The sequence below is a fragment of the Vipera ursinii genome, assembly GCF_947247035.1.
Source record: "Vipera ursinii genome assembly, chromosome: 1".
In the NCBI taxonomy this organism is placed as follows: domain Eukaryota; kingdom Metazoa; phylum Chordata; class Lepidosauria; order Squamata; family Viperidae; genus Vipera; species Vipera ursinii.
The window spans coordinates 293,601,049-293,624,353 of NC_139512.1; the positions used below are offsets into that span (position 1 = coordinate 293,601,049).

General features: G+C 36.8%; 1 protein-coding gene across 1 annotated transcript in view; it reads left to right on the top strand.

The window, feature by feature from the left end:
- BIRC6 (baculoviral IAP repeat containing 6) overlaps positions 1-23,305 on the top strand; it is a gene marked incomplete at its 5' end in the record, with an annotated part of 141,333 nt that overhangs the window by 24,753 nt on the left and 93,275 nt on the right. The window contains 22 exon segments of the mRNA XM_083350685.1: positions 1,797-1,946; positions 2,409-2,634; positions 3,554-3,714; positions 4,491-4,619; positions 5,093-5,224; positions 5,448-5,626; positions 6,877-7,007; positions 8,288-8,449; positions 8,566-8,697; positions 8,999-9,096; positions 9,436-9,583; positions 12,132-12,265; positions 13,404-13,550; positions 14,300-14,487; positions 15,745-16,059; positions 16,461-16,560; positions 17,698-17,912; positions 18,377-18,585; positions 18,793-19,139; positions 21,188-21,407; positions 21,818-21,951; positions 22,449-22,586. Of these exon segments, the coding sequence (XP_083206811.1) occupies positions 1,797-1,946; positions 2,409-2,634; positions 3,554-3,714; positions 4,491-4,619; positions 5,093-5,224; positions 5,448-5,626; positions 6,877-7,007; positions 8,288-8,449; positions 8,566-8,697; positions 8,999-9,096; positions 9,436-9,583; positions 12,132-12,265; positions 13,404-13,550; positions 14,300-14,487; positions 15,745-16,059; positions 16,461-16,560; positions 17,698-17,912; positions 18,377-18,585; positions 18,793-19,139; positions 21,188-21,407; positions 21,818-21,951; positions 22,449-22,586 (3,795 nt within the window).

A 23,305-nucleotide genomic window follows, 5' to 3' on the forward strand; every position in this document is an offset into this window, starting at 1 on the left:
TGTGAGTAATCGGGCTGACCTTTTCGGCTCCTGCCTTTTTTCTGCCCTACATGTTCTCAGATCAGGCAGTTCTTCCTGAAGACGCAGGACTGTCTTGCTGCAGCTATGCTTCAGCCAGATCCTTCTCAGACCGCTGCTCGGAGCCACTGACCAACTCCCCTCCTGATGTGCCCGGGACTGGTTTATCCTCCTAGGCATATAGTAATGTAAAACATGTTTATTGGATAATAGCAGTTATTATCTACATTTATTCAGCCAAGGGCTCTGACCAAATACATTCTTTCAGCATCAAAGAAAATACTGTTCATCATCATTTATTGGTCCATATTAATGAACTGATATACAGTGCCCTTTTAGCTAATAGTGGTTGAAAGCTTACATTTAAAAAAATATATTAAAGTAAATCTAATGCTTATATAGCATCTCACTGCAAACAGGATGATTTCTAATAAGAAGAAAAACTACCAGACATATTATTTATTATTTATTTATTAATTTTATTTGTATACCGCCCTTCTCCCGAAGGACTCAGGGCGGTGAACATATTAAAAAACAAAATACAAAAATACAAAATACAAAAATTAAAAAAGAGTAAACAAAATGCCCACGAATAAGTTAAAACATATTAAAAAGTAGGTTAAAACACATTAATAAAACCCAACCCCATCCCATCAGGCCAGGCCAGAGTAAAACTAAATATAGAAAAGAAGATAGAATAAAATAGAAAGTAAACCAACGTAAAGAACGATAGTACTATACTGTGAAAAATCAAAAGAAAGTGAACGACAAGGAAATGACCAGTAATGAAAAGACTATTCCTCTTGTATTTCTCATCTTCCCTTATGTAGAACAGAAATTTTGCAAAGGCTTTCTGAAGATGATTTTAAAATCTGAGCATGTGATATTAAGGTGGTTCCTCAATTAAGTTATTCCTAAATTACCATTTTTATAATATTTTTGAGACTGTATCAACACACTGATTTGGGACTGGAAGTAGACTTTAAAATTATAGAATATAGCGTAGATTATAATCTGTAGATTATATATTCTTATTATCAGTCATGCTGTTCTATTTTGAACTAGTTTCTAGTTACTTTACGAAGTCAGCTCTGGATATAAGGACTGTTAAGAGCTAGCAAAAGTTAGTACAAGCCATCCTAGCAATAAGGAAGTGTGCTCTTACACACTTAACTAAAATCCTTTTTAAGATTGTGTTAAATTCCACTTAGATGGACAGCAAGTATCCTTCGCTATATGGTTTAAGTATTATTTTAATATTTTAGATCATTACTGCTTTAATGTGTTTCTTCTGGATACCCAGTGGCTCATCTGAAATTATTAGAAAATAGAGGTGGAAGTAGGTGTCATCTCTTGTTGATATCTCAGAATGTACTTCTGCATAGCTCTCCTGATGTTTTATATAGATCTTAAGTAGTTTAGGAGAAAAACATCTGCTAAGCTGAAGGAATGAATGTCCAAGGAAATGAACAGCAGTTCTTGAGCACCAACAGAACTGACAATCCAAGTAACAATAGAACTGTTGCCAATGGTATTCCAACCTTATCAAAACCTGACCCAGGGGAGTCAGAGGATTGTATTTCTCCATGTTCTTAAGAAAGATTAACCCATCAGGAAATGTTACTATCCCATACACCAGACTCAAAACCAAATTTGAAATAAACCTGTCTCCAAGAATACAGTCCACTGAAGCTTTTTGTCAAAATGAGTATGTGCATGCATGTGCTTAATTTGGACTGTTCTGGGCTTCCATTTAAAATCTCAACTCTTTCTTTTAGGTGGAGAACTTCATTTTCTCCAGATTGGAGGAACTTGTGATGATGTTGATGAAGCTGATATTCTTGTGGATGCATCTCTGTCTAAAGTGACGGAGCAATTAACAGAAGGAACAAAGCCTTTATCTAACCCTTCAAGTCCAGGTATTACAGGTAAATATTGAATCTTATATTCATATTTCCAAAAGGTATACTATTGAATTGAAGAAATACGATACAGTACCATTTTAAAGTTGTAAATAAGTAGTATATTTTTATTATATTGTGTCTGCATCCTGCAAGATGTCTCATCTATCTTTATGCGTGTTACTTTTGCAGATACGTGTTTTCCCAACTAAAGTGTATACGGAAACCTGAACCAGAATGTTCATAGATTGTTTTTCCCCAGCAGCAGATGGCTAACCAGTTTTACTCCTAAATGCCAACTAGAGGCTCTGTAACATAACATGCATGAAAACATGCTGCCATGAAATATGTGTGTGTATTTAGTGTTAGTGTAGCTGAACCAAAATTAAATATTTAAAAAAGTGCTGTAGCTTCTTGTGGGAGCTACTGATTTTTGTGTGTGTGATTAAATGTTTTGAAAAGTGTTTTTACTTTCTAATTAAAAAACAGGAGTTGATCTTCTAGTGGACCAGCCATTCTCACTTGAAACTTTGACGTCTTTAGTAGAGCTTACTCGTTTTGAAACTTTGACGCCACGATTCTCAGCTACAGTTCCACCATGCTGGGTTGAAGTGCAACAAGAACAGCAGCAAAGGCGACATCCACAACACTTGCATCAGCAGCATCATGGGGATGCAGCTCAACATACACGGACTTGGAAATTGCAAACTGATAGGTAAATTGTTTTTTTGATAGAACATTTACCTCCCTATTTTAGTTAAACATTGAATCACCTGATATCTTGAGTTATAAATGGAATTCCCTAGTGGGAATTTTATATTTTATAGTTATTATGTTTTATCCCTGCTTTATTATTTTTATAAGTAACTCACACTTGTGAACATACCTAATACTCTTTCTTCCTTCAGTTTTCCCCACAACAACGATCCTGTGAGATGTGTTGGACTGAAAATAGGCCAAAGTCACCCAGCCAGCTTTCATGCCCAAGGCAGGACTAGAATTCAGTTTCCTGGTTTCTAGCCTGGTGCCTTAGCCACTAGAATAAACTAGCTGTCATTTGTATTATATTATATTTGTATTATATTATTTTATATTTATATATTATATTATATTAAGACTGGAAGTTGATATGTTGTATAAATTGTTTTTAAATCCAGCCCTATAGGGCTAACATCTATGTAGAAGAACAGTCTCCTAGAGGTGTACAAAACAGTTCAAATTTGAACAGTTTCAACTCAAACTGTCTTGTTATGTATGCCAACATATTGCTTTTCATTTTAGAACTGTTCTGAGTTTAAGATACTTTTTTAGCACTTGCAAAATGATCAGACCATTTTACAGTTAAGCATGCTGTGAAATGAGGCATTTTTAATCAAAATCAGTGCAAATTCAAAATGTTATATACGTTCCTAAAGTAAGTATTTCTACTTAAAAATGAAATGCAGCTTAAATTACTGAATTAAGTAGATTTAAAAATTAGGATCATACTGAAATAGAGAAGAAATGGGAAAATTGTAAACATTTATATTTTCTTATTGTACAGATAAAAATAAATTGGAGCCCTTTATTTCATTGAACATAATAACTTATTTTCTTTCTCCACCTTTTTCTTTCTCTATCTTTTTTCTTTGTAGCAACAGCTGGGATGAACATGTGTTTGAACTGGTTTTGCCCAAAGCTTGTATGGTTGGACATGTGAATTTCAAATTTGTTTTGAATTCAAGTATCACAAACATTCCACAGATTCAAGTGACTCTATTGAAAAATAAAGCTCCTGGGTTAGGAAAAGTAAATGGTAAGAAAATAAGTGAACAATTTGCTTTGAAAAATAGTTATACATTTCAAGATGACATTAAACCATCAGTAGTTTGAGCAAATAAGAGTATTGAAAATATTAATGTAAAGTCAAATGAAATCACATATAATGGGTGAACAGTGTTCTGTGGTAAACAGTTCAGAAAGCAGTAGGTATCACTGCATGTCAAGATAAGGTAGTAATTCCTTTCTTCAGTAGATATTTTTGCTTGTTTTAAGAATGGGGAATGCCATAAATGCTAATTTTGATTTTGATACTTTTTCTTTATGTTGCAGAAGTTCATTTCAGTCCTATTTTCAAATAGTCCTTTTTCGTTTTCATTTTATTAGCATTTTACAGATAAGATATATTTGTCTTGATGGTATTTACATATTGAATGTTGTGAAACTTAAAGATTTGAGGATAATGTGGTGATTCCCATTTCTCGGATATGATACTTTATTAATAATTGCCCCAGAAACCCACACTCTGTCAATACCATAATAACATTGGTGATCATATTCATAGTAATTAAATCTATTTTAATTTTTATCGTTGCCCTGCTTCATTCTTAGAGTGTAAGTCTTGATGTACCACTCAAAAGTCAAGAAATTCCAAGGACCAGTTGTTTCAAGATTCATGATTGTTTTTAAATATTTAAAAATATTTGCATAACACATCTACAACATGTTATGTAATAAAACTATGCTCCAAAAAAAGATTGTGCTATTTAAAAAATCTGAAAATGTTTTTTTTCCTATGTATTTGTTCCCCAGAAGCAGCTGTAGATAGACAGATAACTTTTCCTTTGTCACCAGCTCATAATGAAGTGGAAAGAAACGGAAAAACAGGACTGGATGATTTGAATGCAGAAATGCAAAACATGGACGTGGAAGAGTCACAGTGTAAGTTTTGCTGAAGTATAACATTGTTTTAAACAGATTTACCACATAGACATTTGCTAGTTGGCTAAATAAGTTTTAGAAGGAAGTCTAGTGAACTTTTGCTTTTGTGTTCTATTAGTAGTTTCCTCTATCTTGTTCTTGTCTTTACTGATTGAAAAAGGAGTGGTTTTGGGCCCTTATGTATATTACATTGTTATTTGGCATTATAATGCAGGCATTATAATTTGAATATAAGGCCACTTGGTATCCTAGCATTGGAGACAACAAATGTGTTAGTAATTTTTGTACTCAGAATAACAGAAGTAACTGTCTAAAAGCTTTAGGCTCATGAACAATAGATTTAAAAGAGAAATTTGACAGAGCATCACATTCTACAGTACATTCATGAAACTACTGAAGACAATTCTGTTTTTAACAATTTATGTTGTTTGCTATGATCAGTGTAATTTTAGCTTTTTATACTTTTTTTAAAGGCCTTCGGCTATGTCCCTTTTTAGAGGATCATAAAGAAGATATTTTGTGTGGACCTGTATGGTTGGCTATTGGACTTGATTTATCAGGACATGCTGGAATGTTGACACTCACAAGTCCAAAGCTTGTAAAAGGTAATACTTTTGCCAGAATATTTTGGGGAACAAAATCTAAAATGTAATTTTTTTAAAAAATAATAATTAGATACAGACCTGATATTTAGAATTGATTCCTGACATTTAAAATGTGAGTAATTTTTTGGTAAAAAGTTGGCTGAGAAGTGTTTCTACTTTAAGCATGTATAATGAGTTTTCAAGAACTAATTTATTTTCCTTATGTCTGTCTGTTTTATTCTAGGCATGGCAGGTGGCAAATACCGTTCATTTTTAATCCATGTCAAAGCTGTGAATGACAGAGTAACAGAAGAAATCTGCAATGGAGGAATCTGGCCTGTTTTAAGGATACCATCTCTGAAACCTCAAAATAACAAGGGACATTCCCTTGCATCACTTTTAGCAAAAGTTGCAGCAGGCAAGGTATTTAAATGATATATAGGAAAAAAAAAGGTCAAAATTATTTTCGTTTAATCGGTTACCTAAGGCCATCTTGTTAGGATTGGGGTGTCAGGTGTGTAATTACAATGTAGATATAAAATTAATATAAGATTGATAATACTAGGAGTAAAACCATTGTGTGTGAAACATATCTGATGAAATATCCATCAGCAAAACCATAGAATCAAATAGCCTTGGAATTGGAAAATACCATGGAAATCATTTAATCCAAATCCTTGCTCAGGGCAAGATCCGTTGTTAAATACTATTCAGCCTCTGAATATCTCTACAAAGTAAAATTTGTTCTATTTCCAGTCACATCGTCAGGAAGATTCTTTTAGATATTCTAGATATTTATCCTGAACCTGTACTTTTAATCCATTGACTAAACATACCCAAACCCTACAATCATGCTTCATGAGACTTGGATTCAGCATCCTTCATCATGTTGAAAACCCTCTGAATTTGCTTCAGTTTGTCACCATTTGTTTTGAACAGTTATGTCCAGAACTAGATATGGAATTCCATACATGGTCTGACTAAGGGATAATGGGATAGCTACTTCCCATGATCTGAACTGTCTGATCCTATGAATGTACTCCAAAATAGAATTAACCATAATCAAAATTAACCACAGTTCTAACCTTCGCACAGCAAATTTACTTTAATGTAGAGCTTTCAAACAAAACATTCCTGGCTATTCAGGAAGAGGATAGGAGACACATGCAAGAGCTATTGCAAGCTGTTCATAGATACTAACATGTTTAGCATGACATACATATATTGTCATATTTTTTAGACTCATATTTGTGGTAATATGCTTAACTGCTGAACCTAGTTTAAAATAATATGCAGTCCTAACATGTAGGACATAGAACAGATTTTTTTTTGATAATATTGTATTATTTTCTAGTTATCTCTCCTTATGTAGCTGATAAAATAAAGAGCATATTCTCTCTTTCTATCCTCCTTTAATTTTTGATAGTTCTATCTTCGTGCGTGCATTGTTAAGTATATTGTAATATATGATATGCTTACATATTGAGAAACATAGTAGAACATATATTGAAGTTTCACATTTTTGTATAATGCAAGATTTTTAAATTGTGAGAAAATGTGTTTTGGTATTAGTTGATAATTAAGTACATTGCATAATCTTGGAAAATGAAAAATACTTGTATATCATGGAGACTATAACTTTTCAAATACATGAGTTTTTTTTAAAAAAACAGGAGAAATCTTCTAATAAAGCAGAAACCAGTACTTCCTCGCGGAAAACTGACAACCTACGAGGATGTGATTTGCTGCAAGAAGTCTCTGTAACGATTAGAAGATTTAAAAAAACATCTATTTCAAAGGAAAGGTTAGTTGCTTATCAGTGAGTATATTTCATAAATATATTTTAAACATATATTCCAAAAGAATATAGGTTAGTGCATTATTGTTATTGTTATTATTATGAAATACATTATATCTCAAAGAAGAATATACAAGAGGGGCCAACTGTATTGAATATAAAAGTGAAGTGAAGTGAATCATCCTGTTGTTAAATGAATCTGGCTTCCCCCATTGACTGCTTGTTGGAAGCCAGCTGGGAAGGTTACAAATAGTGATCACATGACCCTGAGACATTGCAGCGGTCACAAATACACGCCAGTTGTCAAGTGCCTGAATTTTGATCGCATGACCATGGGGATGGTTGCAAGTGTAAAAACTAGTGATAAGTCTTTTTTTCCCCAATCCCATTGTAACTTCGAACAGTTACTAAAGGAAAGGTCGTAAGTCGAGGACTACCTATATAGCAGAACAGTTTGATGAAAAAAGAACCTTCAGAAAATTAAGCATTTGTAAAATAGCAACAGAAAGAACACACTTTAAGATTTTCTGCCCTAGCTTCTTTTGCCCGTTGAGCTAAATGACAAACTTTAGGGCCATAGACACCTTCAAGTTATCGGTAGTCCTCAACTGGGATCAGAATTTCAGTTGCTAAGCAATCGTGACCGCGTTGCTTAACAGCTGCAATCCTAGCACTCCTAGCTGCCACCACCACCCCCAAATGTCATGGTTCCGACAAATGAGGTCAGTAATTGGAGGTGATCTGGAGTTGGTGTGTGCGTGCGCGCGCGCTGCAGTTTGGTACAAAACCACAGCTGCCCCTGGAAGCCTCAGCTGCCCCACTGAGCCTGGCAGTGTTTACAACAGCTGAGCACAGCAACTCACCTATCTAGGGGCAGTTTTGTAGCCCTCGTGCAGTCATAAGGGCAGGCGGACTGCCAGTTTTGATCCAGGGACGTTGCAACAGCTGCAACATTGGGCATGGATTGTAAGTCCGTTTTTCCAGCACCATCATAATTACAGTTGCTGAACAGACGGCTGGAAGTCGAGCATTACCTGTATCTGATCGAGAGTGGTTTTAGCGGGTTATTTAAATAACATGGGTTTCTTTGACAAGACAAGATTTGAATTTCAAGCCTAAGAGGTAAAAAGCAGTTTCAGGACTTTTTAAAGCCACAATAGAGAGAAACCATAAGCTTCTATTCTCCCTTCCTGAAAAGCCTTAGCACTGCTATAATGAGAAGTAATACTAGTTTACTCCCTGATTAACTTCCTTCTTTTTTTTATTGTATATCATTTCTTTTCTAGAGTTCAGAGGTGTGCCATGTTACAGTTTTCGGAATTTCATGAAAGACTTCTTAACAGCCTTTGCAAAAAGGCAGAAGATGGAGTTGTGACAGAACATGCTCAAAGTCTTGTCTTAGATATCTTATGTTGGCTAGCAGGAGTTCAATCCAATGGACCAGGGAGGTAAAAATTAAAAAAGGGGGTGGGGGAGCTGCTTAACAAATTTCTTACCTTTGTTAGAGGTGTACTCAAAAGTAATGATTGAGTTGTAAAGTCTGCTTTTGTTTTTAATGTTTTAGCTCAAGAGAAACAAATGAGAGCTTGTTGTCGAAAACAAGGATGTGTCTTTTCCACATAATCCGAGTATGCTTCTTTGAAGCCGGGCGAAGCATAGCACATAAATGTGCACGGTTTCTAGCTCTTTGCATAAGGTAATGATGTTACTTTTTTTTTCAGCTCAAAGTTTTCTTTTACTTGACTATTCTGGCTAACAATGTAAAATATGTTAACAGATGATCTTTTATAAAGCAAATTAACACTTTGTAGCTCAATCCTGTGTCTATGTGGGAACCATTTCCACAAAATTTAATATTCCCACATAGATGGCGATTGGATTGCACAATGATTAAGCCTTTTCTCTGCTGAGATACATATGGATGTAAAAAAAGTTCTGGATGTTTGCTAATGAACAAAATAAAATATTAAAATAAAATTGATTATATATTTTTGTAGTAATGGGAAGTTTGAACCAAGTCAACAAGGATTTAGCTCAGTCCTTCTGAAGGCTTTGCTTGGCAATATATCTTATTTACCTGCAGCTGCGACCGGAGGTAAGTTTAAGGTTTTTGTTTTTGGAATCAAATTTGATTTCTTTTGATACTTTCTACCTGCTTTTCTTTGTTTGATATTCTTTTCCGTTTTAATGCTAATCTTGAATTTTACTTATTAGTCATTTCTACTCGGCATATATGTTAATGTTACACTCACAGTAGTAGAACCTAGGAATACTGCCTGAACAGGTATCAATGCAGACTTAACACAATCTGTTAAAATTGATTAACAAAATATTTTATTGAATGGATTTTGTAGGTGTCTGTAAGCATATACCGGTAGTTAAAGATTGCTTTTGTATTTACCTAAGGCTGAGCTTCTATATGTATTCCTTTTAGGTTCTGTGTATTGGTATTTTGTTTTGCTGAACTATGTAAAGGATGAAGATTTAGCTGGCTGTAGTACTACTTGTGCTTCCCTATTAACTGCAGTCTCTAGACAATTACAGGACCGATTAACACCCATGGAAGCACTACTTCAAACAAGGTAACAAGGGAAAAACTGCATCATTCATTCAGTTGCTAAGGTTATTGTCATCAGTGACGATAAATGCTTACAAAGGATTAAAATGGAATGATATCAGTCAATTAAGAGTGATAATAAAACAACTAAGGAGGGGGGAATGACACAACAATTAAGTAGAATTGTCAGAAGTGACATCATCACATAATTAAAGTGAGATGGGCGGTGTCTAAATTTGATAAATAAAATAATGTCCTAGCTTAATGCCTGTGTTATAAGCCAGCTATTTAAGGTTTTCTTAAAAGATAGGTCTCGGGTGATAAGGGCCTTGGAAGGGAATGCTGTTTCAAAAAAGCAGTGCAATGACATGGAAGACATAGCTCATGGTTATGACGCTGCTTAGTAGACAGTAGCTGAAGTACGTGTGCCCTGTCAGATCCTTCCAGGACAGGCAGAGATATTTGGAAGAGGCAAGCCTGCAAATACCCAAATCTTCTACTATAGGCTTTATTAATGACAACCAGCATCTTTGCTTATATCCCAAAGCCAGTGACGGGATTCAAATAATTTAACAACCAGTTCTCTCTGAAATCACAAAACCCTTTAAGAGGCTCACGTGTAAAAACCAAGCTAGAGCAGGGGGAGCTGCTCCATGCGCCCCGCACCTGCTCACTTCAGGGCCCCCCACACCCAGGCCACTCCCCACTCAGTGACCTCTCCCCACCGGATCAATGAACTGGCTGCCGCCCACCTCTTCACTTTCACTCCCCTCCCAAGTTGGACTGCTGTGCTGTGGAGGGTGGACCTTACCCAGTCCCCCTCTGCCGTTTCGGAGCCAGGGGGAGTTAATGGCGAAAGGCTCTGGCGCCGCTGCACAACAGCTGCATCTGCCGCTGGAGGGGCTTTCTTCAGTCCCCGCTGCCCCTGCCGCCCCTGCTTCACCCCACAGATCAACTGCCCGGTGGCAGTAGCCAACTCCCTTTTCTTCTGCCAATTCTCTTGTGGCTTGCACCGTGACAGGGGTACAAGCCTCCCCTGCCGGCTCCCTCCGCCAGCCCTGGTATCCCTCTGCCAGCCCTCCGTCACCGCCACTGCGCACCTGCTTGCCTTCTTCCCAACCAAGAAAGAGAAAAAGGGAGAAAGGCAGCTTACAGTAGTTTCCTTCGCCTCCCCAGGTGTCCTTAAGTCTTCCTTCCTTCCTTCTGCTGGTCCGCACTTTCTTGCTGCCTTGCGTTGGCCGGCGTCTCCCTTCTCCGTTCTGGAAACAGCAGCCCCTTTTTCTGCCACTTTCCTCCCAGCAGAAGGGAGGAAAGGAAGGATGCTTCTTATGGAAGGATACTAAGCTCCGGGAAAACTACTCCAGCTGTAGCTGGGCGAGGAAGGCCAAGCTTTTGCAAAGCCCTTGGGAAGTGGATCTGTTTCCCCGCAGGGTTGGCCTCGACACCTGTATCGGATGGCAAACAGAAGAGCTTTGCTCTTTTTCTCCAGGAGGTCCTTTGAAATTGTTCCCTCCCCCCTTTTGCATTTCTGCCTTAAAATCCAGAGCAAACACGTTTTCCTCCCGATCAGCTGAAGATGCGGTAGCTGAGTGTTTGCTCTGGATTTTAAGGCAGAAAAGCGAAAGGGGGGTGGGGCAATTTCAAAGGGCCTGGAGAAGAAGACCAAAGCTCTTCTGTTTGCCGTCTGAAGCCGATGAAGAGGTTAAATATATTACATGTACCAAGGAACACCCGTAACTGCTGCACTTTGAACCCCTTGTGGTGAACTTTTTAAACATACTTTTTAGTACTTATCCTCTGTGTTTGAAGTAATATTAGGCATGTTGTTTTATTTTAATCTATTTTAATGTGTTTTAACTTATTCATGGGCATTTGTTTATTTTTATTTATTTTATTTATTTTAATTCCATTTATATCCCGCCCTTCTCCGAAGACTCAGGGCGGCTTACAAGCTTAGCAATAGCCTTCATTCTATGTATATGCCTGCTTATTAGGGCTTTCATACACCCCCCCAAGCGGCATTCTTACAAAGTCAGCTTAATTGCCCCCAACAATCTGGGTCCTCATTTTACCTACCTGGGAAGGATGGAAGGCTGAGTCAACCTTGAGCCTGGTGGGATGCGAACCTGCACTGATTGCAGGCAGCTGGTGTTACTTAAGGAGGCATTAGCCCACTGCTCCACCAAGGCTCTTAATCATTTTTAATATTTGTATCTTGTTTTTTAATATGTATTGCCCTGTTCACCGCGCTGAGTCCTTCGGGAGAAGGGCGGTATACAAATAAAATTAATAATAATAATAATAATAATAATAATAATAATAATAATAATAATAATAAATAATTAATAATTAATAATTAATAATTAATAATTAATAATAATAATAATTTTCACATTGTTTTTAAGTAGCCATTTACTGGATATACTTCACGGAAATGTCAGTTTCTTGTTTCTTAAAACATGTAATAGTATTGGTCATTCAAATTCTTAAAGCTATATATTCAATTGATTTTATCCCATTAATCAAATTTGCATTTCTTATCACCCAGTGTCCTGCATTCCATTGTTTTTCAGGTATGGGTTATATAGTTCACCTTTTGATCCGGTGCTCTTTGATTTGGAAATGAGTGGTTCTTCTTGTAAGAATATATATAATAGCAGCATTGGCGTTCAGTCAGATGAAATTGATTTATCAGATGTTCTCTCAGGTAAGCCCATGTATCTGCTAGTAACTGTGAAGTCAAAAGGTTTTTTTTTATAGTCACTATTGTTTGCTTTTGGCAACAACTTTGTATAATTTTCATGTTACAATTTGTCATTGAAGAAAATCAACCTCTTCAAAATAGGCTGAACTTATTTTGTGTTCAACAGAGTTACATTGCCACAAGGAAATATTTCTTCAGATTTGGTCAGCCCTTTGAGATAGGTCAGGGCAGGATACAGATCTGTTAAGGACATCTGGAACTCTGTTAATGCAGGATATAATAACCAAAACCTGACAGGGTTCTTTTGTTTCTCACCTTATACTCAAGAGAATCGAGGCAATTTTGAGTTTCTCTAGGAATATGTATAATTTTTTTTATCTCAATATGACAATTTTGAATATTCTGAGATCAGAACAAACATTCGATCAGTTTTTAGTGGCATTGTTCTGACTGTTCTGATTAGAGGAAGCATTTTTAAAATTAGTATTTGGAATTTCCCAAGGAAAACAAATTTTGGTTTTTTGTATCAGAGCAAAAGATTCCAGTTGCTTTGATTCCAGTGGAACATTCTGACAGAACATTGAATTTTGTCATGAAATAAAACCCATTCCCTCTTAAAAACAAAATAAAAGAGGTTAGGACTGCAGGAAAATTGCAGACGATTCTTTCCCCTCCATTATGAGAGCAAGCTTGAGCTGAATCCCAGTTCATTCTTTGAAAACAAGTCACTGATAAATTTGATTTTGACCAATCATGCAAACCGGTATATTAAATTGTTTAAAAAATTTTAATCTAAAAGGTCCAATTGTGAGTGGAAGCCATTTAACTCTTAAAAGGAGAGTAGGAGTTGCTGATTTTTTCTATGGTGGTACTTTCTGGTGTAGTTTCTTTGTGTTTCATGCCGTATGAGTTGTACTGAAATATAGAAGAAGTGAGGCTTGAGATGTACAAGTTATATGTTTCTCTTATATGTGTTAATTAGTTACATAGGTGTTTTTTTCTTGGTTTGGATTGGGTACTTAGTCATTTATCTTTTCTCCTCTCTCCCCTCACTTTATATACATGATAGCAATAAAAATCAAAACGTTATTTCTAGCTATAATACAAGTGAACTGAATATATTATTTTTTCCCCAATTCAGGGAATGGAAAAATCAGCAATTGTACAGCAGCTGAAGGTAGCTTTACTTCCCTCACTGGACTTTTAGAAGTTGAACCTCTACACTTTACTTGTGTTTCAACCAGTGATGGAACAAGAATAGAAAGGGACGATGCAAGTACGTTTACTGGTATATATATATTTTATTACTTTTTTGTATATAAGCCAAACTGTATTAATAGTCTAGTGCAGGGGTCGGCAACCTCGGCTCTTTTATGACTCGTGGACTTCAACTCCCAGAATTCCTGAGCCAGCATAGCTGGCTCAGGAATTCTGGGAGTTGAAGTCCACGAGTCATAAAAGAGCCGAGGTTGCTGACCCCTGGTCTAGTGTAATCTTTCCAATAAGAAAGCTGTGATGAATTTGAGCTATTAATTGTTAAACAAAGGAGAATTAACACATTGTAATGACTCACTGGAGAAGAGCCTAATGCTGGGAAAGATTGAGGGCAAGAGAAGAAGGGGACGACAGAGAATGAGGTGGCTGGATGGAGTCCCTGAAGCAGTAGGCGTGAGCTTAAATGGACTCCAGAAACTGGTAGAGGACAGGAAGGCCTGGAGGAACGTTGTCCAGGGGGTCGCGATGGGTCGGACACGGCTTCGCAGCTAACAATGAATCACATTGTAATTCAAGATTTAATTTAATGATGAAAGAAGTCTGCCTGCCTTGGAAATCAGTATTTTGATTTCCCCATTTGCACAGTGAATGTTGAATCAAAGTTCCATTAAAAATTAGACCATTCGCGGCTTTTTTTCTTTTTAAGATTGACTCTCTCGGTCATTACCCAAACTGTATTGTTTTCAGGATAATATTCTGTGTCTTGCTTTTCTTCATACATGGCTTTTTTTTGTTGTTGTTTTTTCTTTTGTTTCATGCCAGTGAGTACCTTTGGGGTTACCCCAGCAGTTGGAGGCCTCTCATCTGGGACAGTAGGGGAAGCCTCGACAGCCCTGAGTTCAGCAGCCCAGGTAGCTTTGCAGTCTCTCTCTCATGCAATGGCCTCAGCCGAGCAGCAGCTCCAGGTGCTTCAAGAGAAACAACAGCAGCTTTTGAAGCTTCAGCAACAGGTTGGAGGCCATCTCTTTCATGATGTCTCTAAACTTCAAAAGCTGAGAGAATAGTTCCCTTAATTGCAGAAACCTCTCTCTTTGTTTGTGAGAGAGAAAGGAAGGAAAAAAAACAAATCAGGCATAAACACTCACAAAATACGTCTCTAGGAACAACGTGTAACAAACATTCTGACTTTGAAAGCGCGCAACGGCTTTATTGGTGCAGAGGGGAAAAAAAAAATCTTCCTTAGATATGTATGTTATTGTTCCATTTTCAAAGAACTTTATTTTACATTGAGAACAAAATGTGAAAAGACGAAAAATGTAGTTGGCTTTCTTTCAGCAGAATCGAATAGGTTGCTGTTTTGACTAAGAGCCTTAGAAACAGAAACTTTTCTTTTCATTGCACTCGGGAAGGGACGCACAGTTGTTTTCTATTCCTTCTAAAGCGCATGTTTAACTGCAGTCCATCTTAACCATTCTAATCCGTTCCTGCCGAGCTCAAAACTCAGGCGAACTTCTGTTAGCAAATTTCAGTCTTAGCACCCTCAGAAAAAAACCTTTGCATCTGAAGCAACCTGGATGAAGCATTTAAATTTACATTAATTTTGTGATATATGTATTGACTTAGATCATGTGGTACAGTGGCATACTTTTGTATTTAATCACTTTTTGGAGTAATGCACATTACTACACCGAGCAGTCCATTAAGATAACTTCCCTGAAATATGCAAATTTGTTTTTTTAAACCTTTTTTAATATGAAAGAACCATCACAATCAGGGGCACACAGCATAGGAATTTCAGGTTGTATTCACAGTGGAAGGATGGACATCTCTTGCCCCGCTGAACATAATGTGTGAACTAACGACTTTGATTAGACTTAGATTTAAGCTTTCAGTCTCATGCATTCTTAGATATAATATTCTATTGAATGTAAGTTGTGCTAAATGTACCTAAAACAATTGGGCTGCACCGGACAACTTCAGCTTGCATGGTTTATGTAACAGGTTATTTCTAGGAGACAAGTTCAATAAAAAGAATTAGGTGAGTTTTGAAGTGTTCTACTTTCATTTCTTGCACTGTTGTTCACTTTTTTAATGCTACCTTTTGCATTCTTTTGGTAAAAAACCTTTGGTGTGTTCAATGAAAGCTGAAGCTTTTTGCTTTTATGTTTGTTTTGTTCGTGCTGCTTGTTGCTAATGCTTTTATTGCTACTGCCTTCACAGGCAGCAGCAGCCCGACAGTACATATGCTGCTTTTATTTTCCCTGCAGAAAGCAAAGCTGGAAGCAAAGCTCCATCAGACCACAGCAGCAGCTGCTGCAGCAGCATCAGCAGTTGGTCCTGTTCACAACTCTGTGCCTTCCAACTCAGTAGCAGCCCCAGGGTTCTTCATTCATCCGTCGGATGTCATCCCGCCCACTCCTAAAACAACCCCCCTGTTCATGACTCCGCCTCTTACGCCACCCAATGAGGCAGTTTCTGCTGTTATCAATGCAGAACTTGCACAGCTTTTTCCGGGTTCAGTCATTGATCCTCCTCCAGTTAACCTTTCTGCACACAACAAAAATGCAAACAAGTCCAAAACGGTAACTAAAGAAAAAAGAAGAAAAAGAAAAAAAAAAGAGCTTTCATAAAATTGCAATCTATCTATCGTTAATGACAGGAACTATTGTGACTGCGTGGTAGTTTGCCTTTTACCTAAGCGTTGAGAGTATATTTTGACAGGGGAGTTTTGTTAGAACCTCTTATATAACAGCCCCAAATCTATTAAACCTACATTCCCTATGAGGAAGCTAGTGCAAATAGGTTGTTAATGCTTTGAACTTTTCCATTGGTAGGCTTAAAAACTAATCCGTATACAATATGAGTGATCAGTTTTTCAACCTTGAGTTTTCAGTCTGCTCTTTTTACTTTTTGCATGTGCAGTAGCAGGTGACTAAAACCAAATACAATATATTTGTATATTGATCAGTTTTTCTTCTTTCAGAATCCACTTGGAACTGGACTTGCTCTTGCAATATCTCACGCTTCACATTTTCTTCAGCCACCTCCTCATCAGTCTATCATTATAGAGCGAATGCATTCAGGTAAAATAGTAGTCTGTAGGTTAATTCTTTCTAGGTTAATTTGATTTGAATAGCTAATATAATAACCAGGTCCCAAAGCTGATACAGTGGTACTCAACTGCTTCAAAACTGGTCAAATTTGGTACCTGATGCATTTTGACATGAAAATGTTGTCCCTGGTACTCATCAGTTATTTGGTACTGGACATGCTGCAAAAGGAAGTGGGGGATAGCTGCAGAGGGACAACAGGAAGTCAGCCATGTTGGGAAGGTCACTGCAAAAGGAAGCATAGGATACCCACAGAGGGAGGACAGAAAGTCAGCCATACTGGGAAGGTCACTGACACAGGAAATAGGGCAGATAGGAAGTCCTTCCTGGCCAAAAGAAAGTCACGTGGTAAGTCACATGGTTTATTCGGTACTCATCCTTTTTAGTACTTGCACCTCCTGGAACCAATTAAGGACAAGTACTGAGGTACTACTGTATAGGTATGACCAAGGCTCAGGGTGATTTGGGGATTCTTATATTTAAATCACGGTGTTTCATATCGCACTGATTTTTCTATTTCTCTCAGGAGTTTGTTATATAGCCCAGAAGCAGCTTAAAAATCCATAGAGTTGTATAATAAATCATATGTTTCTGATTTATTATATAACTGGATTAGAGTTATACGGAAACTGTTTCTGTAGGTGCAGAATTTTTTTGTTTGAGCTGAAAAGATTTACACATTAAATGTGAGAAGGGAATATTGTGTGAGCCTCTTCCCCACCAATTTTGAAATAATTGTTAAATAACTTAGTAGTTCTTCAAATAAGGGGAAGAGGGGTTGGGAGTGTGGTTAAGGTTTACATTACATTTAAAAACATTCCTGGTTAAGATTCATAGGGGTAGACTTTGAGGCCTCTTTGGATATAGTTTGAACTGAACCAAAAGATACAGGCATGTGGGTAGAAAAAACTATTGATGTCTCAGCCATAAATTTAAGAATAATCTGTACTGTGCCAGCAGTAACTAAATTGTAAATATTTATTTGTTAAAATTAAATATATTTAGCAACATGGGCTCTGTTTGTTAAGTTGTAGGCTATGGCTGCCCTTCTGGCAAAGACACAGTGAGATCAGTGTATTGGTATTTCATCAAGACTTTTTCTGTTCAAAGGTGCAAGGAGATTTGTGACGTTAGACTTTGGTAGACCCATCTTATTGACAGATGTATTGATTCCAACTTGTGGGGATTTGGCTTCCTTATCGATTGATATTTGGACACTCGGTGAAGAAGTTGATGGAAGAAGGCTAGTGGTTGCTACAGATATTAGCACCCATTCTCTTATTCTGCATGATTTAATACCGCCACCAGTTTGCAGATTCATGAAGGTAAAAATTCTTTTAATAAAAATATATATTCTAATGAATGTGTTAAATTTAAATTGCCAACAAAGAGTTAAAGGGAGACTGATATAGCTATTTCGAGCTTTTTGGCTCTCATCAGCCAGCCATACCCTTCTGAGATTTGAACCTGGGCTGCTTGCACGTTAGACAGCTGTATTAATCTCTAGGCCACAGGCTCTTTCTCACTTTGCCAGCTGTGTCAGGGAGGGAGGAGACTCGGGGAGGAGATATATATTAAGTGTTTTTTTCTGAGCCACCCGGTCTACCCAAGCTTTCTTCCCATATTTGGGTAGACCGGGTGCCTCAGAAAAAAAACAATCTATATTCTAACGAATATATATTCCAACGTAGTAAATGTTCTTCATAATAGGTAATGCTCAGTTTCACAATATATTTCCTATTTTCAAAGAATGAAGTGACATGGAAAGGCTGCACGTCTTCTGTTTCAGATTACGGTCATTGGTCGCTATGGAAGTACAAATGCTAGAGCCAAAATTCCTTTAGGATTTTACTATGGACATACGTACATCTTGCCTTTAGAGAGCGAGCTGAAAATTATGCACGATCCTTTGCGAGGTGAAGTTGAATCTGCAAACCAGCCAGAAATTGATCAACATTTAGCTATGATGATTGCACTGCAGGAAGATATACAGTGCAGGTAAACACATGGTTGTTTCTGTTGTGTTGTTTTGCTTCTGTTGATGAGTTAGTGATAATAACGCAAGTTGTTGAATGTTAGCGAAACATTCGCCCTGTTTAAAACACTGTTATTTAACTGTATATAAGTATAAATATGTTTGTTTCCTGGGAGCTTTATTAATAATTTATGTATAATTATGACAATTTTTCCTTACTCCACTTACAGGTATAATTTAGCTTGCCACAGACTTGAAACACTCCTGCAAAGCATTGACCTTCCACCACTGAACAGTGCTAATAATGCTCAGTATTTTTTACGCAAGCCAGATAAGGCAGTGGAGGAAGACAGCCGAGTATTTTCTGCTTATCAGGATTGCATTCAGCTGCAGCTTCAGTTGAATTTGGCTCATCATGCTGTACAAAGGCTCAGAGTAGCTCTAGGAGCAAGCAGGAAGATTCTGAAAGAACAGAGTGATCCTAAAGAACTAATTCAGATGTCCTCCACAGAACAGTTGCGCACAATTATCCGATATCTGTTGGATACTTTACTTAGTTTACTTCATTCTTCCAACGGTTGGTAGCTCAATCATTTTTATTCATAAAATAACAAACTTGCCATTTCATTGTCAATGCTTAAAATATATGTGTTAGTGTCAGTGGGGATTTTGAGGCTTTGTAGAATATTCCAGATTAAATGAATGAGACAGAGGTCAAGAGAGTAAGGCTATAAAGAGAATCAAATTAAGGTTAAACTGAAACTTCAGCAACTGTGTCTCTTAAGTTTCTAAATTTACATGAACTGGAGAATTGTTTTACCTGAAGAATTCAGAATTCGCGTCCACTATTTTGCATATCCACAAAATGTATATCTCAGAGTACACTGACTCTGATCATCCTAGTAGTTATTCTCAGTATTCTGATCCCTCCTCCCTGCCTAAGTTATGGTTCTTGATCTACCACAAAAGATAGAAGTAAAGATAGTTATCACAGGAAGTTGTACTAAAATTAGAGTGAAATAAAAGGAAGAGATCCAAGAGAGATAACTGATTATGATTAGTTCTTTGGCCTGCAGCAAGGCTTAGCTAGTGATTATAAAGATAGGGTAATATTGGGTCACTTATGTCTTTGAAACTAACATTCATTGTAGGAGTGTCAAACTCACAACACCATGTGACGTGTCACGATGTATCACAACTTGTTCTCCATTGCCGGCAATGGGGTAGGCGTGGTTTTGGCATGATGCATGCGGCCTGTGGGCCGGCAGTTTGACACCCCTGTTGTATATGTTAACAGACATTCCACAGCTGCAATTCTTTATACAGGTAGTTCTCAACTTAAGACCACAATTGAACCCAAGCTTTCCATAGCTAAGCAAGACAGTTGTCGAGTTTTGCCCTTTTACATTTTACAACCTTTCTTGCCATAGATGCTAAGTGAATCACTGCAGTTAAGTTAGTAATACAGTTAAGTGCCTTCCCCATTGACTTTGCTTGTTGGAAGGTTGCAAAAGGTGTTCACATGACCACAGAACACTGCAACTGTCATAAATATGAGTCAGTTGCCAATGTCCAAATTTTGATCACGTGGTCTTGAGGGTGCTGCAAGTGGTTGTAAGTAAGGACTACCTGTAAAGTTAATAATAGATAATAGTCATTTCATAGAGAAGATAGTAGATTGCATTAAGAACTGATCTGCTGCAACAAAGTATTTCAAGCTGCCATTATTTTTAATAGCATCATGATATTTGGAGTATCTTCCAACTTATAATACATAAACAAGAGAGATTTGATGGTGTAGCATCTTTAACTGGGAAATGACCTGAATTTTATTCACACAGTTCTTGTCTTCTCTTGATAAGACAGTCAAGAGACTTCCAGAGATTTTTCAATAGTGCAGAATTAATTAAAATATAAAAAATAAAAAAATGAAAGGACTGCATAAAGGTAAAAAACAACAAGCATATTTCCTTTCATGTGAATGTGTCATTCAGTTTGATTTTCATGTCAGCCCAAATACTTTCAGGTGATACCTAAACTGCCTTTTTTTCAGGAATTGGGAAGAAATCGTCCCTGGTGAATCTTAGTGATTGAGGAAGATCTAGTCTACAGGCTTAGGAAAGGGAATGTTTTGTTTGTGGTGTGTGTGTGTGTGTGTGTGTGAGAGAGAGAGAGAGAGACAGAGAGAGAGAGACAGAGAGAGAGACAGAGAGAGAGAGAGACAGAGAGAGAGAGAGAGAGAGAGAGAGAGAGAGAGAGAGAGAGAGAGAGAGAGAGAGATTTATATCGATGTGTAAAACCAGCTTCTGTGTTTTTTTGAAGTATCCATGTGTTGGTTTTTTAGCGGTTCACCTTTCTTTTCATAGAAGATGAAAGGTTTCTAAATTGTTAAATTAAATGATGAATGGCATATTTAACTTTTTATTACATTGTAAACCACCCAAAGTTGCTCTATTAGTGAGATGAGCAGTATAGAAATTAATTAGTTTAGCAGAAACCTGTGCGACTGCTAGCATATTGTCACTGCTAAGATACATCTTGAACAAACCTGTGTAATCTGTATTCACTTCTAGATTCCCAATCAACGCTTTTTGCAATCTAACATACTTTATTTCTTTTTTTAAGGGCACTCTGTTCCTGTGGTTTTACAAAGCACATTTAACGCTCAAACCTGTGAAGAATTATTCAAGCACTTATGTATTAGTGGGACTCCCAAAATACGTTTGCACACAGGTCTTTTACTTGTTCAGCTATGTGGAGGTGAAAGATGGTGGGGACAGTTTCTCTCAAATGTCCTGCAGGAATTGTATAATTCAGAGCAACTTCTAATTTTTCCACAAGACAGGTACTTTTCACATTATTTTTAATATATCATCAAGCAGCATTCAATCTATTTATTATTGAAAGATAGAAAGATAGGCAAGAGAGGAAAAAGCTTTATAATAATTGTAATAATTTGCAATTGTAATAAATGAAGACTATCATCATCATAATTAAGTCTGTAAGTTGTTGAAATGTGTTAAATTTCATGTTAGGGATCTGCATATTGATGTACATAGTCTATAATGGAACTGCAAAAAAATTGTAATCTTTATATTTAATACTATCAATTTGCTCTAGTTCTTTATGCCTGAAGAACAAAAGAGAAATAAATGTTTGATTTCCTAGGATCAGCTTTTTCTCTCACTCTTGTGAAGTATTACTACTTATTAAAGCAGCCAGGAATATTTTAAACTACTTACTTTTTATATTTAGGGTCTTCATGTTGCTTTCTTGCATTGGTCAAAGATCACTCAGCAACACTGGTGTCTTAGAAAGTTTGTTGAATCTCTTGGATAATCTCTTGTCTCCTCTTCAGCCTCAATTACATCTCCACAGATGCTCAGAAGGTATCAAATGTTTCTTAAAATAATATTAGATTTTGGGGGGGTTGTTTTTTTTTTTAAAAAAAAAGTCAGTCTAGCTCTGTTAGTGTAATTATTTTTTTTGCAGGATTGTAAAATGCAATCCAGATCATGATTAGTTGGGAGCAGAGATAGCAGAAAACCTTAATTCCATCTATTGATTGTCTGTTATGAGGGGTGCAAGTCCATGCACAAGAGCCCCATCATGGAGGCTTAGAAGAAAACTGAAAAATTCAAAGGCACCGATTGCACACTAATTTGACTGAATCTAATTTCAAAGTATTCATTTTAGGTATTAAAATTTATTCCCATGTAGTTGAACAAATAATTTCTTCACGTTTATCAAAATTTAAGAATTCTTTTTTTTTTTGCTCTTTTATGTGAGAACAGGAGAAACAGATATGTAAAATATTTTGAGATTCTGGAAAAAAAATGTTATATTTTGTCTTAATAATTATAAACAAATTGTCTTTATTTTGAAGGCGTTCTGGACATTCCTATGATTAGCTGGGTTGTAATGTTGGTATCTAGACTCTTAGACTATGTGGCAACAGTGGAAGATGAAGCAGCTACATCTAAGAAGCCTTTGAATGGAAAGGAGAGAGAAAGATTCTTGACAGGTGTAGTATATATTACTTAAGATGGTAAAACCTATTAATGAGCATACAGTCTCTAAAAATGGCAGTCATCTTTGCATGGAATGGTAAACTACAATTTTGGATAAATCTTATTGTAAAGAGCTATGAACTTGTGACTGCATCTTTGTCAGGTTTGAAAGATCAGGTCCACATGTGAAGGTCCAATTAATTTGATTTATTGCTAATCATGCCTATGCACAGGAATCTTCTCAACTAATGGTTAGCACCTGCTCGAGGTTAAATAATTGCATTCAAGGGTGGGGGGGATTTGATTTACTTCGCTTGTAGCTATGTAGGTATTCTAGGCTGATCCAGGTTCTGCCAATCCTTCTTTTTCAATCTTCTTTTTATTCCACCCAATCATTATGACTGCTAAACTAACGATTAATTGAAAGCTTAGAATATTACTGGAATTGAAGATCCTGCACTGTTATTCCAAAACAAGATCATCTGAATTTTCTATTTTAGATGGAATCAGTATCACAATTTCAGACACTGAAATACTTGCTAGCTCAAGTAATCAGCTAATCAGTAGCAAGTAGAAATGAAGGAAAAAAAAGGTTGTGTATGCTGGGGATCCTTGTTCCCCAGCCTGATGAGCACTGTCATTATGTTAGAAAAAATATGTTTTTATTTGTTCAGCTCCATGGTTGTTGAGCAAATGTCCATTAAATAAATATCTGTAATAACCAACAAGTAGT